Here is a 17,177-nt window from a genome sequence, read left to right as displayed (position 1 = left end):
TGTTGAGTCATGAACACCTGTTCCTTCATATCCATTTTATTATCTGAATCTGTCAGCGGTTATCTCCAGCGACTGCAAAGCGTTTGGTTATCGATCTGTCTACGCTTTTGTGAATATAAAGCAAAATATCTTTTATCATGACCGATTACATGGGTCTGAATTTGCACTAATAATTTCTTACCGGAGCACTGACCAATGCCCAGTACAGCAGAGCCAGATAAGCCGGCAACCACTGGAGGAGTCATCGAGAACTCGTGCGGATAGTAGTTGGCTGTAAACTCACAGGTGATAAGCAAGTTATATTTTTATTGGGAACCAAGTGCCTAGTGAATGATAAAGAATATTCAATACTCGGAGTAAAAACGGTCTTTAGAGAATATTCATCAGTCACTGAAGGCGATTAATTACGCGGAATTCGCAATTTAATGGTAATTTTCCTGTCATTATTCTGGTAATCAGTAATTTGTTGATATCTATTCCGATTTGATTTCAGTGTGAAAGATTTTTGTAAGAAACCAATAATTGTGAGGTCATTTTTATGAAAAGTATATATCGTTCACCAATGATTCAAGTGGAAATTTTATTGTATGGGAAAATTTCGTTTACTAAATCGAGAAAATTTCATAGAATGACAAGGGCAAATGAAATAATATGAGGAAGTGCTGGCTGACAAGAATACCAAAGTGTCCGATGGCTACCATTCCCGTTCGGTTGACGTCATTAGCTGTCATTAGTCGAATTGGAAGCGGGAGTATTATTGAATTGAAGCCGAGGTGGTTCAATCATTGATAATGATGCAGTTTCTCGGGATTTTCAGCTCTTTTATCAATTGATTGAATGGGAAATTATTGAAAGAGCGATGTGTTATCGATGTTGCTATTGCGTAATCACGGGGATTTAAAATACGTACAGAGGGAATTGATGACGTCAAGGTCACGAACGATTGATAGATTTGCCGGAATACTTATGCTAGGGAGATTAATAAAATTCTTTTTTTTTAAGAGAATTCAACTGTGAAACTCATGGAAATTTGTTTACTATGGATTTTTAATTTGGATTTCTCACAATTTTCGTGATAATTGTAAATATCCAAGTGATTTATTTTTGAGTCAGAAAATCTCTTCTCATGAAATTTTTTTTGTATTGATAAAACAAAGTGTATTCATCGACAAGAAAAAAATGGGCAAGTGGATAGTGTTGAAAAAAAAAAAAGGTTTAAAATTAATTATCAGTAAAATCCTCCTTATCATTGAGTAAGATTAACGTTATCGCTGTGAATGCCCTTTCTTCAGGTAGAATTTGATTTCTGAATGAAGAATATTGGAGACATTCCATGGAATTAAATCATGTAGCATGAAAATTATTAGTTATTGATAAAGGAACGTCGCATCATCAATTTTTATTGAATTTTACTTGACTCTGTCGTACAATAGATTTGTACGATGAACATTCGAGCACTGCCCGCGGATTTAAAAAAAGTGGCGAAGAAGGAACTGAAGGAGGATGAGAAACGAATTGCTGAGCATGTGAAATATATCACCGAGTGGCTGGAGAAGCAGCCGCATATGAATGGGAGAACGGATCCTCAGTGGCTTGTGGCCTTCCTCCGGGGGTGCAAGTACAGTTTAGAGAGAACTAAGGAGAAGCTGGACACGTTCTACACTGTTCGGACACATCTGCCGGAGATATTTTTGCAGAGGGATCTTGATGACAGGGTCATCCGGGAGGTGCTCGATTTGGGGTGGGTATATGCCACGAAAAATGCCAAACAAATATCAAAATTTCATGAAATTATTGATACAATTATCGAAATTCAAAACATCAATCTTCTGTGTTATCAACTTTTATGATAATCAAACGGTCAACGTAACTATGAGGCTAGCAGTGTGGCATAAAAATCAAATGATCAAATTGAAAAATTAATGTTGATTAAGATTCCATTTAGAAGCAAGAAAAAACGGGGAATATTCCTATTGAAAAATCCTTAGAGAGAACATTCCGTGGGAATATATTAACTTGAAAAATTACCATCTAAATAACTAGGTTTTTTTCTACAAAACCATCCTATTTTAGAAACACACGTACGTTGCATAATTTGAAATGAAATTAACGTAGAAGAACAAATAACAGGGAGACCGTTGGATTTTTTAATTAATTTTGTATTTAATAAATTATCACTTGAAGAATTTATTTACCACTGCCTGAGCCAATGACTGCAGATGGGCCCCGTGTAATTCTTATGCGGCCCTGTCAATTCGACCCCAAAAAATACACCTACGCCAGCATCCTCAAGGTCTCCTTCATGATCATGGATTTTCTACTCCTCAAGGACGATCGGTAGGTCAACAATTTCCTCATGACGTCAAGAATAACATTCCCCCAAGTACGTTACTCATGAAGTACCCATTGGGATAATGCAAAAGAAAAACACGAAATAATACATGCGATGCCCTTGGTGGAATGCAAGGCTCAATGTTGCAGGTCAGATTAGCGTTCTAGATCTAACTGGGAGTAAGCTCGAGCACGCGAGCCAGTTCACACCATCACTGGTGAAGAAAACTGTTATGGCCTTTCAGGTGAAAATTTAATTTAATTAAAAATATTCAAGTCGACTTATCTCGTTTTATGATTGTGCTAATGTCTATATATCATTAAATTACCTATATAATTCATCTTTTTATAAATCATTTTAAAAACATTTCGTTCAGATTGAATTAAATAATTTGATGGTTGAAATTGTAACAAAACACTTGAATATCTTTGAATCGTGAAAAATGCTGAATGGACAGAGATATAATTCGGCCTTCTGTTTTTTTAACCTCAGGATGGCTATCCGATAAAAACAAAGTGTTTGCATTTTGTCAATCCTCCCTCGTCGTTCGACGTACTCTTCTCTATCTTCAAAAATTTTATGAACAAGAAGTTGAAGGACAGGGTAATCGAATTATTCCATTTTAAATTTCCACTCTGATCGGAATACACACATAATGAGGGTTTATACTTGTAGATAATGGTTCATAAGGACCTAGAAGATGTTTTCCAATACGTTCCGGCGGATGTCCTGCCATCGGATTACGGTGGCCAAGCTCCCTCAATAGCCGCTTTAACACGTAACTAAATATATGAATGATTGAATTTTTCCATGTTGTATGTAATTTCAATTTATCAATAATCATATTGATTAATTGCAGAGCAATGGAAGAACGCAGTACTCGACCACCGTGACTGGTACCAGCAGGAGAAAAAGCACCACGTGGACGAGTCAAAGCGCCCGGGCAAGGCAATAACATCCCTCGATCTCTTCGGCGTCGACGGCAGTTTCAAGAAGCTAGAATTCGATTAAACTCCAAATTGACATTTCCATCGAAACAACTCACCGCCATCCCCCCATTCTCAATGTACATCATACTACCTCAAACATGTGTCGTGGTGAAAACTCATCGTTGATCTCCTCAACATTGCGTAAAGGACGAATTACATCGACGGCTTTAGCACGCCCACCACGCAGTACAGCGTTACCTTTTCTTCTCAAGGAAACTTCAGCCCCCGAAGAATGAAAGCTTGTGGGGAGGCTTGTAGAAGCCGGTGTGTCGCGCGTCGTCGGCAAGATATTATTAAGGACGTGCTTAGAATCACCTATCATATAATAACATTATCGTGTCGTTCCGTACGACACGATCCTGGGGACGACGAGTGGACGGGCATTAAAATGAGGTGGAATCTTGGTGAAAACGAGTACGTGGGCAAATTTTCACCCCCTTGACAATATCAATATTATTCGGGTTATTCGGGTGATGATACCGGGTGGTTGAAAAATTCATTCAAAATTTAATCGTTCAATTGTTGGGAAAAAATCGATTTTTCTTTTTTAAAAATTTAACTGAGGTGGGAAAAAATCAATTTCCCGGCTTATTCCGGGGATATTTACAGCATTGGTGGTTGGACAGGAAGGAACTCTTTGATGATGGTGGTGTTAGTTCGGGAGCACTTCAACAGGTGTCTGTGTTCGTTTCTTCGTTGAATTTTTATTTTTTTTTTATTATTTAAAGTGCACTGATGGAAAATTACTTTTGAAATTTTGAGTGGAGAGTCTCGCAAAATTTTTACTGAGTACCAAATTGCGTGGAATTTTTAGCGAATTTCTGGGTGATGAACGAATGTTTTCTTGAAGTATCGAGAAAACGCAATTGATTGAATTTTAAACAATTTCTAACAGTGTATACATGAGAGTGTTGATTTTTATACATTGGGAGCAAAAAAATATTTTACTCACGGAAAAAGAAAGTTTCCCTCAGAATACGATTTTCGCAATTACAACTTCTTTCCTTAGATATTTAGGGGGGGGGGGGGAATTTCGGGGAAAATTCTACGAGGAGAACTGGTGAAAAAAACTAGAATGGATTGTGTGTAAAAAATTAACGTGAAATTTCTCGGAATTTCGCGGAAATTCTTACTAAAATACGGGGAAAATTCATGTTTTCCTCAATAAAATTTCCAGTGCCAGCGGAGTCAATTTTTTTCTCTCAAAGTAGTTCTTCAAGATGTTTCGAATAATAAATGATGTTATTCACGAGTTGTTTCACTAGATTGTAATCATCGTTAAAACTGCAAAAATTTTATGGAAATCTATTTTGTACCGAAGGAAAGGCACGTTTTGAAGAATAATAAACATCGAGGAATAAAGAAGTGGAGATAATTTCCACTGTTCAGTGTCTCAATTATATTCCGGGCTTTATTGTTACTGGGGACTGGGAGAATGTAGAGACTGGGGTTTTGCATAAGTTGAATATTTCAGTGAATTTATGGTTCATGCCGAATGATGTGAGGGTGGTAGCAGTGTGGATGTACATCGCAAGCGTTTGGACGAAGGAGAATAGAAGTACCTTGTGGGCGTGGTGAGGGGGAAGTTCACGTGATCGTTGCATGCCACCCCCTTCGTGCTGCATGGTCTACCTGGTGCTTCGTGGTGATTGGTCGAGCTTGCAGCGCACCCCGCATTGGTGTCGCCGGTTTCATTCTTCATTCATTGGGACACATACTGGGGATGGATGGGTTATCTAGCGGGCGCTAGAAATGGCGTTGAACTCACGATTTTCCCATTCTTCCTACAGAAAATCAAGAAAATAGAATTTAGAAAGATGACGACGATTGACAGAGTGACGTGAAAAAATTACTTTTCGCTCTACTGGTTTTTTTTTTTGTAGCGATGAAAATTGTAGTGAAGTGGTGAAGACAAGTGCAGTCAGCCCTTAACTTCTTAAAGTTTTTAAGAAATATCTCTGAATCTAAGGGAAGTACAAAAATTTTGAGAATTATCTTTTTTGTAGAGGGGATGAAGCTATTAAAAAAAAATTGAGATGTAAATTTCGCTATCCCCCTTGTATGTGGAAATAATCATGATAACATTTTTATAAAACATGTTGAAAAGACGCAAAAAGTATCAATCGGCGCTGAAAAGTATAATCTCCAAACTCTTTGATTTGATTCATCAGTATTAACAATTGAAAATATCAAATCGTTGTTCATCAACGGGACAGCATGAATTCTTCAATAAACTATTAATTATAATGGAACAATAGGATGCACTGGACGATGATTGAAGACCCCCGGGGACTTATCATAAGCAACCGATCATTCACAGTCGACTGGAGATGTCCTTGAGACCCCTACCTCCTCCCACAAGGCGTTAAAATTCCATCGTTATTTCCGTACAGCGAAACGCGTTAAGTACGTTAAAACGACTTGCTCAGGAGTTTCGTATGTGTCGTGCCATGTCGACCTCGACTCCGTCGACATGTATTTACCACTGGCGATGCTGTACGCGATGTGAGGACTAATGTGACCCTAAATGAGCTGGGGAATTGGGGGTTACGAGCGAATAGTAAGAGCCATCCAAACATTTGTCCAGTCAATTGTCAATATTTTTTATCATTACAATTCTCAACATTGCGGAATGTAAAAATAAACAGTATCAGGTTGAGCCAATCACTCGTCCGATGTACTGTCTCTGATTGACCATGATTGCGATGTTATGCCCCAATGTCTGGCGAACACGCTGATTGAAAGATTACGATTGTGGAATATATTCAGATAAATGATGAAAAAAAAAAAAAAAACAAGAGGAATGTTAATTTCCAACGGATATGACTACGGCTACTCTGGAATGCTGAGGCTATCGCATATTTCAGAGGGAATTACTCTCATTACGTAACCACACGCTCATCTTACTACAAGTGGATCACCTGTGACATTCCTGCAAGTAATTGTTTACCATGATTTTTCGCGGATACTGAGGATTTTGTACTGATTTTTAGCTAAATTGCTCTCCATTGAATGTAGACGACGTAGAAGTTAAGAAAAATAAATAAAATGGCATACATTAATCTAATGTTACTATTAATAAAAAGACCAATCCGGATAACATAAAATGGAATAATAAATAAATTTCAATGAATGTCATTATTATCAATTAGCGAGCAATGATTTTTCTTTTCATTAGATCAGTTCCAGAGGTGAAAGCCATTACGTATGCACGATGTGGCCGACTTCCAAGATCGTAAGTGTTTTAATTGATGCTCGAGGAGGATCAAGTTTTTTTTTCCGGATACACACACATCTTGCTACGTGTATTGGCAGACCAGTTGGCGCTGGAATGTTGCGCTGACATAATGAATAGAATTAATGCTTCATTTTAAAGTCACGACTGATGTTCAGTATTCGAGGATGATATTAATCGTCTTGGAATAATTGTAATGAGTATTTGAAAAATTATTGATGAATGAATTCACTTAAACCAATAAGAATTACTGTAATCAGTGGTGATTTTTCTCATTATTGATTGATCATTGACTTTTCTGAAATCACTTTGATGTTGATTAATGACCGTTATTAGGTGAAGTGAATGGAATTTTTTCAGACTATTGGAACTATTTTGCTATTGAAACAATATATGATAACAGTGAGTGCCACATGTCAATGAGATGAAAAAAAAAAACAAAAACAAGATCCAAAATCACAGAAACGTAACAAAATTCCGGTTAATTCCTCATACCGCTCATTTTAATTCCCCAATTAATCTCTCATTTTTTTTTTCAATTCAATAATTATGATATTCCGGGAAAAAATACCGCACAAGACCAAACCTCTGTTCCAGTAAAGTAAAATAGCCATAATTAATTTTCACATTCCACTATTTTCCCATTTCAAGGTCAATAATTTCCAGAACAAATCTCATGTTTCCACGCGCCTCAAGAGCCACTCTGTGTGGCCCCGCCGGAAAACTTGAAAATCTCTTGAAGATTAATATCTTTCGTCCATTAGAATTATTTGTTATTTTTCTCGAGGAATTGCACCTCAATTTCGACCAATTTCAACTAGCGGGGACTCTCGCGTCGATGAACGAAAAAATTACAGTTTAAAAATGATCAATTGGGAGTCACAATTCCAAGGAAGGCCGAGCAATGAAAATATCCCACTAAGAAGTCGGAAGTTGGTCAAAGGGACTTAATGTGTGGCATTGCAATTGACCGTGTCCATGATTCCACACGTACCTTTCGGTGAACGTTAACTCGTATCGTCCGTATAACGTACAAATGCTTGAGAGAGTGGGGTTGTGCAGGAAGTTAATGCTACCACTGTTAGTTGTATACAAAACCCCACCATTAGCTCACCTGTCAGTCAATTGGCTTAAAAGCCACTGTACCGAACCATTGAATACTCAGTTCGGCACTCCACGTGCCCGACTGTCGTGTCCTGTACCTGTAAATTATAAAATTATTATTATAAAAATAATATTATTATTAAATTCCTACGTTCTAGAGGCACAACTGCAGTCTCGTGCATTAATAATCGACAGTCGATTGATTAATACTTTTCTCAAAGCACACAGTCTCCGAGGTGAATAATTAACCGTGGAGATTGTTTTTCTTATTTTGTCGCGTTGAACAGTGAAACTCTCTTTAATGCGAGTGAAAAAAGTGGGTCAATTAATTTTTACCAATCGCGTCGAGTAGAATGCATTTGAAAAAAATATTACGATGTCTCCGCAATCCTGATGAGCCGCCAGTTGCATTGGACGTCATCGGGGGAAAGGAGATTGAGAGCCAACAGCAGATTATTCCTGAACGAGGTAGTCAGTGGCTGCAGTTTGCTGCGGCAATAAGCGGTAAGTCATTGATCACTTCTTGATAGTGGCATTGGTAAATGTTTAGCGAAGTTAGTGGCTATTGGCTGTACATTCTCGGCGATACGAGATTGAATTTAATGTGTTCGAAAAACTAAAGAATTTCAGTGGAATAATATTTGTTTGGTTACATTATCGGGAATCGTTGCGCATAAAGTAAATAATTGCAAATTACGGTTATACGGACTTATAATTTGACGCAAATTTTTGCTTGAATCATCATCATTTCATTGGACATTTTTTTGCAAGCGGAAATGACACTGAAATCGTCGTAAATTGTGATCATATGTGGGCGTTAATTACGCTTTAAATTCTGGTGAAGAGTTGCAGATTGAGTATTTTAGAGAGGACTTTGCAATCGATATTATCATAAGCGACCACCAGAAACACAAAATCATATTGAAAATGTAAATGAGCATACAATGGAATGAAATAAACACAAAAATGTTAATGCGCGTGAGATCTGCAATTCACTTGCGTAACATAAATAATTGGATCCACATAATGCATATTCTATGCTACATATTCAGCATTAGCTCCCGGTGTACTCGAATTGAATTTAAAAAATTATAAATCATTTATTTCACATTTTTATGCTGCTATGGAATTCGAGTATCGATTTATCAATTCTCTGATGATTACATTTTCTGCTGAATTTATGATCCAAGTAATTGAGAACATGTGGAAGAATATGTTTAATTGAAAAATCTAGCGAATTTGTTGATAAAAAAAATTCTGGTAATTTCTTGGAAATTTTTTTATTAAAAAACTAAACAATTCAATGGTATTTGCAAACAACTTGTTAACGATTTTCTATGAAATATTCTTCCACTTGAAGACAAAATCATACGTGACAAAATAACAAACTAACGGTAAGTATTGCGCAATCCCAAAGATCACCATCGACACTTCACTCGCTGAATGCTAAGTTACGTGAATCAGAGAATGGCGTTTAATTGTATGAAATAGATTAACCAGGTGAATCGGCCGATTACCCCTTTTAATCAGAAAATAAATAAAACTGTGATGCAACGATAAATACAAAATATTTCCTGTTTGAATTGACGTGACCCCAATTGAAAATTTTCACAATTGGCAATCCGTGAAATTCGGTAATAATTTGCAGTCGCGACACGTGTTGAAATTGGATGAATACAATATAGAGAGTTAGCGTAAATTACATCAATTTTATCTCAAATCGATCGATTGCAAAATTGCCATTTTGTAATAATTATTATAATATAATTGCGAAAAAAAAAACATTGATTCCAATTGGTTATGAAATATAATAATATTTGAATATGCCCTGGCAGCATGTCTCGCAGTAATAGGATGTGGAGGTCACCTTGGCTGGACCTCTCCAGCCCTGCCATATCTCACTGGCCCCGAAATGGCGAATCCGATTACGAAGGGCCAGGGTGCATGGATAGTTTCCTGCTACACAATCGGCGGAATAGTTGGCTCCCTCCTAACACCACTGGTCCTCGATAGAATCGGCAGGAAGTACTCACTACTGACTTTCGCACTTCCCCAGGTGGCCGGTTGGGGCCTGATAATCGCTGCTCAGAAGTTGATGGTCCTTTACGTGGCACGTTTCATCGCCGGAATCGGTCACGGGGGAATCTTCAACTTGATCACAATTTATTTGGGTGAAATTGCAGATAAGAATATCAGGGGGGCGCTGGGCACTTTTCTCAAAGTTTCCGCTAATATTGGAACGCTTTTTGTAACGGCTGTAGGCGCTTACCTACCATATTGGCAGTTGAATCTTGTATCGATATCTGTTCCCCTTATTTTTATGATTACCTTTGCATTCATGCCAGAGACACCGTATTTTTACTTGATAAAAGGAAGGATTCCCGATGCTGAGAAGAGCCTGATGACCTTAAGGCGACTGAAGAATCCGGAGAGCGTGCGAGAGGATATAAAAATAATGAAGGTTAGGCAGAATTATCATTAACAATTTTTTTTTTTTTTTTTATTTAAATCATTAAATTGTCAATAATATCGACAGGAAGCTGTGGAGGAAGGGGAGCGCTCCAAGAAAAATCTCTTCATAGAGCTGGTGCGAACGCGCGGCAATCGTCGTGGACTGCTGATTCTCTTGGGCTTGAAAGCAACCCAACAATTCTCCGGGCATATGGCGCTAGTAGCCTACACCCAGGAGATCTTCTCCCACAGTGGTTCATCCTTACCCCCTGAGCAGGCAGTGGTTGTCCTCGGTGTTTGCCAATTGATCGCTGGTTTCTTAGCAGCTGGACTAGTTGATCGTCTCGGTAGACGATTTCTCATGCTAGTTTCGGGCTTATCAGCGGCAGTAGCACTCGTCGCCGTCGGTGTCTTTTTCTACATGAAGTATCATCTACATGCCGATGTCTCCTCCATCACCTGGCTTCCCATCGCTGCTCTCATCGCTTACGACGTTATGGAAGTCCTTGGGATCGGTACACTGCCTTATGTTCTTCTGGGTGAGCTATTCCCCACCAATGTCAAGGGCACAGCCGTCGCCCTGGGGATCGTCGTCGGCTCAGTGTTCGCCTCACTAGTCGGTCTTGGATTTCAGGCTATGAACACCACTGTTGGCATCCACTGGACATTCTGGATATTCGCCATTTGCTGCGCCATAGGGACACTATTTGTTTACTTCATCACACCTGAGACTAAGGGAAAGACCCTCGAGGAGATACAGATGAAGTTGAATCCACCCAAGGAGCCCTTACCTGCTTTACCATGAGGGGGTAATTATCGTGAAGATGATTCAAGTTGGGAGAGATCTGTGATACATGTTGATTTTTTTTTAGATTATTTATTTTTTTGATATTATGAGAGATGTACCTTACTGTTGTTCACTTCTTTCATATTGTAGGATTAAAATAAATACTCTTGTACAAATTTACTGTCGGATTTTTCAGTTGGTACATAATTTTTATTGATTGTTTTTTAAGTATAATATATTCACTTGGGTCTGATGAAATTATTTCATAAAGAATTATTTTTCTTAATTACCTTTATCGATTCTCTCACATATGATCGTACAATAAATAAAGGCAAAAGAATTAAGATATTTCTATCACGTAGAATATAGAGCGAGGAAGTAGAGAGAATTTATGAAGTCCTCCCAGAGGGCCATCCACAGAGAATAGGAATCAACTATGCCGCTGGCATAACGGATAATTTAATCTCGAGGTGTCTTAATTCTCATCTATATTTTTTGGTACTCACCTTTGTTTCTCGCACGCTTTTGCAGACAAAAGCTACTAGGGGGAAGATGTATAATTCTGTTTCTCAAGGATACTCGTTGTTTGCCCCTGTCTGGTGGCATCACTTGAAATCAAATACTCGTGCAGTTGAACGGAGGAAGTGGATTATCCTTGACATGCATCAGCTGACTCGGCAGATCTACCAAGCTAGACAAATCGAATTAATTATTTTCCTTATGATCTTTCCCTGACCGGAATTTTTTTTCTCAACGATAAATATCGTGATAGATTTCCAATGTCTGGAAGGAGTTGGATTATTTATACAATTAATTATACTGCATTATATTAATTCATTTCTAATGCTCTCCTTCAACTTTATCCAATTCAATTCATTTAATTTATACGTTAGAAAAAGTGAAGAATGAAAATCGGAGAACAAGAATTTATCGCATTACTATAATGTAATAAATAATTTTTTATGGCCTCATGTGTCCTCGGGCATTCAACTCACCTCGATTATCATAAGATGGCAACTAGTGGCGCTGGCCTCTGTATCAATCGGAGATCACCGAGAGACAAGTTGGTGATGGTGACGTCAGTGGGAATGGAATTTGCGGAATGTTCGGTGAAAAATTCCCCGCTCAAGGTGTTAATTAATGAGATAAGTGATTCCACGCAATTTCCTTCCCTTTTTCCCTCAATAGCCAGTGGTTTACGACTGTGTTTTGCGAAGACAATTGATCATAATGCATTAATTATTCAGTTTGCCGATGTAATTACGATGAACGTCTCTTTATTGTTGCATAGCATATTCTCTTTTCCTCACCTTAGGATAAATTGTGAGTTAAATTGAGAGGTGTGTGTGAGAACACGAGAGAATTTTTTTTTTTTGTAATATGCCCTAATTTTTTAACAGCCTGTCTTGGCGAATTACCCTCGTTAATTATGATGTGACTTTTCCATATTTTTTTCCGCTACATCTCATTAAATTGAGAATTAACTGTGGAGATGATGTAATTTGGTGGAGAGTAATGTTAAGAATATAGCGACATACGGTATCGCAAGCGTGAGCACTACCCAACGAATCAAGGATTTAGCTGGCTCAGGGTTATAGCTTGTGCCTTAAATTTAACACCGTCACGGCTTTTACTCCCCACCACCCCTCATTCATCCGTGATTCGGTTTTCACTGGCTCGTGTGTTCTTTTACGATGGCATCCTTGTCACCCATTTTCCCAGGTTGACCAACCGCCATCTAATTTGTACGTGGAGGAAGAAAAAATGGGAGTAAAAAAGCCTGGTTACACAACACGACATGAACCGGGTAGATTGGGTGGCTCGTTTCGAGGGCTCGTATAACAGCCACCAGCGAGCCTAACTCTTGGTTTGACCGTAAGACGCTGAAAATCTCGGAAAACTACGTACTTACCCTCAATAAGGCGGGTAGGGGGGAGGGTTGATGTTGAGACGATGTTAAATCTAGTGAAATGGAGGTCGTGAATATGTTAAGGACTGGTCAACATAGACGATTGGGGTGTGTTATTGGGGATTTTAATGATTTTATTATGTGAGCGGTATTTTTTACCTCAACTTTTTCTTTTGTTTTTTTTTTTATAAACCCCCATTTTAAATCAGGAGTATGAATAATTGATTTAAATGATTTTTTCATTGAAAAGAGAGGAAATATTAAGATTTTCAACTATGGTCGAACCTTCGGGATGTTCTTCTCAATTCTACATTCTCCACATTTCCGCATCACTACTGGTTTAAGGGGCGGTTTCACCGTTGAAATGAAGAAACGTTACGGGATAATAAAAGAGAAATCTCATTCATAACTTTCGCTTTTAATGCATACGAAATTATCCATCTCGGAATGATCTTCGCTCCTCCCGACCTGCATTTTCATCTTTTCCTTTCGTATAATTACCCGCTCTCCACTGGCACATGGTACATTCAGATTCAAACACAGGGAGAAAACGAGGCATTGAAGACACTACTGAGGTACTCCCCCCATCTCCCTGCCTCCCACGAGAAAACATGGCGTTGTATATGCTGGGTAGTCTGTAGGTGTTCCATCAGTTCTTATATTAGCATCTCGTAATAGGCCTGTCACTATTCACTGCCTCCTGGCAATCAAAGCACCCTCTCAACGAGTTGTAGAGACTCTTCAGATGTGAATGAGGAAGTCAAGCTTAAACTAATTTCAATTTTTTCTTCTTTTTCATTCAAACAAAGACCTCAGTCGATGAAATTTTACGTTCGATATTTTCAAATTGTTACCCTCGAGGAATTGAAACAAGTGCAAAAAAATATGAGGGAGTAAAAAAGCCCTGTATAACAGCCCTACGATAGTGGGTGAAATTCCAAGCTGGCTGGAGCGCTGGCATAGCGCCTCAAGAATTCACAACCAAGTACGTACTTACCTCAATAAGCTGCCAGGGTGGCTGCCAGAACGCCCCTTATAAGGAGAATTTTCATCCTCCGATATGAGAAATCGGTGCTCCCTTCTCCGCTCATCGGGGAAGTGGCAGAACTAACCAGGGCAAGTTAGGAGTGGTGTGCCAGGAGAAAATGAATCCTCAGACCTTGTTCGACCGCTCCCTCATCCAGAAATTATTCAATTCCCCCTTGCCCTGCCCTCGATGAAATAAACGAAACAGGAGGTGCGAGAGGTGAATCTTTTGAGTAAAAGTTTTGAATGGATGGAAAGGCATGTCATAACTACCTGAGTTTTCCAAGGGGAGGTAAATAATCCCAAGGGGAAGAAGAATTTAAGACTGGCAAATGCTTATCATATTGCATACTCTACAGTTCATTATGACAATAAATTAGCAAAGGGCTTTCGAGTCGTTATTTTGCAAAGATTTTTCAAATGCGACCTTCTTTCCACTACCTGAGCATTCAATAAATTTCAAGTGAATAATTGACACGTTAAACATCTCCGGAATTTGCATGGAATACACACCGAGGAGTATAATTTCACGCTCCATCCTCTTCTCACCAAGCTAATCCACGTTACGACCTAATCCGACGTAATCGAGCCCAGGACGATCGATTCGGGTCGCGTCTCGTCTCATCGACGCTCGATTCGCGCGAAAAAGGAAGCTGATACGTGTCCTGAATGGTGGAGTATGTGCCCCGACCTTATAGACCATGGATGGAATGGACGTGTCAAAGGACAGCCGTTGGGTGAGTCCGTAGAGGGAGAGGAGGAATCACATGGGTGAGTCTCTAATACTGGTATAAGAAGGCACCAGTTCAGTTGGGTCATCGTGATCGGACGATCGTGTGACGATAAAAATCTCATGGGTGGGAGGGGTGCAAACGGCTCATCGAATAACCATGCAAATGACGGGGGTGATATCGACGATGGCTGCATCATATCATATCTTTCAACGGTGAAGTGCCACCGTCAACCTAATCTTATAAATCGAATTACCATTTTTTCCCTTAAATTCCGACTCTCAAGAAAAGATCTCATTATGTCTTTCGGTTGAAAATACATTAGACGACACATACCATACTAATAGAATCTATTGTTTATTCTCTTTATAAGTAAAATAAGCCTGATAATATTTTCCTGAACTGATGAAAAAAACCTACAAATTTTCTCTCTCAAGGATCCCAAATAATTCAATGTAAAGTCGTAGGTAACGAATTCCTCTCTCTGCAATCACCTACATATTTAATCCCCTCAACAATGCGCGGAGCTTCATCGAATAACAATGCCCTTTCTTTCTGTCTGTCTTCTTTAATTTTACGACTCCACCGCTTTCTCCTGAAAAGATTAATAAACCTGGAAACGAGTGGAATGGAACCACCTGAATGTCAAGAAAATGTGGAACACGTGGGTAGTCAGACTCTCTCGGTATTGGACCTTGAATATTTTTTCGTTTCGGATTTTACGAGAGTAGCCGTGCGTTCTCCTCGTTGTCTCCGACTGTAGTAGTGACATTGGGAGGGCTTGTAGGGTGGAGAGAAAAGGGAAAAGGTTGCTGCGGCCGTGGCAATAATAATAAATAAGACGTGTATCACTTAGGGTCGCTGCATCTGGAATTCCGGGGCGACAGTATTAGATATTGGCTTGTCGTAACCCCTGGGTTGAGGGGTGGAGCGAGGACAGAGGAGGGAAAATATGTAGAGTACACTGGCGTAACCCTCTATGATCCCGGGGATGTACACCGCGTGTTGTCTATGGGTTTACTCTTGCTCTTTGAGCAGAGGAGTCGCTGATCTTGGGTCTGTGGTGGGTGTTCTTCTTCAGGAATTCGATCGCTGGGGGGAGGAGAATACATTCGGCCACGTGTGCCGGTAATGTCTTATCTGGGGAGGGTTTTTTATGTCATGTGGCTCTTGGATTAATTTTATTACGTGAAGGCTCGAAATCGGGGGTGGAATGTACGGAAAGTGGATGCTTTTCCGATGGATTCTCTGGTGTCGAGATTTGTATTTTATTACACCCTGATTTTTATTTATTAGGAACAAGTGATGGAATTATTGCAATATTAACAGACTGTTGTTAATAAAATAATAATAATAATAATAATAATAATAATAATAATCTAAGGAAAGTCTGTCATGTTTATTTTTTAAATTGAAAAATCTATGCATCAAAATTCCCTTTTTTTTTTACTTTTTAAAATCAGCCCTTTTATTAGCAACTTGGCGTAACCCTAGAATCATAACAAGCGTCAACATTTACGGCAAAACTTATATTAACTTTTTTTCTCCTACACTTTTTCTCGTAATTCATCGACGAGCGTGCGTGTCACTAGGAATACGAGGCGGGGTAATGAGGTGACGAAGTCGCGAAAAACTTCCCTTGCAAAGGGGAGAAAAAAAATTCACTTGACATTTTAAAATGCAGAACCACACACACCGAGTGTCAACTATTGTGGCACTTGAGGATGGCTCGGAGTGGACCTAGAAACTTGTTCAAAATTTTACCCACCTTTTCTGCCTCCCCCTCGCGACAACTTTCAAGTCGACTTTAAGAAATGTATCCCAGTCAGACGAATAGTCACGCAACTCGACCCCCCCTTATCCTATCACGTTTTACCCGTGTGTCCGGCAAATCTCAAAAGTCATGGAAGACTTAGCGACGCGAGAGGATCCAACGAGCAGTGAATGCTACCCCTGTACATTCACCATACGTCATCGGTGGCCGGAGTTTCGCCTCTTCGCGTAATAAAAAAGGAAACAGGCAAAATAGATGGAAAAATATTTTTCTAAGGGCATAGTAATGGGGAGTAACCGAAGGGGATGAAATATTTCCCTGACGTGGTATCGTTGCATTGGATACCTGTCACACGGAAATCTCATCCAGCGTATCGTCAGCGTTGTTATCTGTCATTGTGGGAAAGTCTATGTTTTTGGTTTGGGTAAGCAGGGGTAACGAGGGTCTTGAGGATGAAAAATTGGGGGGAGTTGAAAATTTTGCTCACATGCTATCATTGGGGGGGGGGGGGGGAACAATGAAAAAAATATTTGTCGGATAAAACTGTTTTTCCGATACTTGGACGTCCGGTTGTCTTTGAAAGAAAAGTCAAGGCCAGCTATCGTTACTCAAGTCTGAATTCCAATATATTCGAACGAAAAATAGTATTGGCGATGAGACCTCTCACTTAAAATTCCAATACTCCAGTTTCAAACATAATCATCCTATAATAGAATGATAATGAAATTCAGTTTTTCCTCATAGAGTGAGTTTTTTTTTGTTTGAATTAGCATGACCAATTTAAAGAATTTTAATTGCGTGGTGAGTGAAAAATGGTGTTGTTTTTGGTCCATCGGGTT

The 17,177-nt window shown here is 39.1% G+C and overlaps 2 protein-coding genes across 3 annotated transcripts; both read left to right on the top strand.

Annotated features, from left to right (window-relative positions):
- The first annotated feature begins 71 nt into the window (after positions 1-71).
- On the top strand, positions 72-6,119 carry LOC135166802 (retinol-binding protein pinta-like). 2 transcript variants are annotated; one of them, XM_064129421.1, is made up of 7 exons: positions 72-285; positions 1,434-1,741; positions 2,185-2,337; positions 2,468-2,576; positions 2,825-2,935; positions 3,008-3,110; positions 3,192-6,119. In XM_064129421.1, exons 2-7 carry the CDS (start codon positions 1,443-1,445, stop codon positions 3,341-3,343), a joined length of 927 nt encoding a protein of 308 aa, XP_063985491.1. In that variant the 5' UTR covers positions 72-285; positions 1,434-1,442; the 3' UTR covers positions 3,344-6,119. The 2 variants fall into 2 exon arrangements, with proteins under 2 accessions (XP_063985491.1, XP_063985490.1); XM_064129420.1 differs by having other exon boundaries at positions 73-428.
- A 683-nt stretch (positions 6,120-6,802) lies between these two features.
- On the top strand, positions 6,803-11,078 carry LOC135166790 (facilitated trehalose transporter Tret1-like). Its single transcript, XM_064129384.1, has 3 exons — positions 6,803-8,164; positions 9,496-10,121; positions 10,197-11,078. Exons 1-3 carry the CDS (start codon positions 8,014-8,016, stop codon positions 10,914-10,916), a joined length of 1,497 nt encoding a protein of 498 aa, XP_063985454.1. The 5' UTR covers positions 6,803-8,013; the 3' UTR covers positions 10,917-11,078.
- Positions 11,079-17,177: the final 6,099 nt, after the last annotated feature.

The sequence above is a fragment of the Diachasmimorpha longicaudata genome, chromosome 10 (genome assembly GCF_034640455.1).
Source record: "Diachasmimorpha longicaudata isolate KC_UGA_2023 chromosome 10, iyDiaLong2, whole genome shotgun sequence".
NCBI classification, from domain to species: Eukaryota; Metazoa; Arthropoda; class Insecta; order Hymenoptera; family Braconidae; genus Diachasmimorpha; species Diachasmimorpha longicaudata.
The sequence above is the reverse complement of the archived record's forward strand: the minus strand, read 5'-3'. Positions and strand labels throughout refer to the sequence as shown.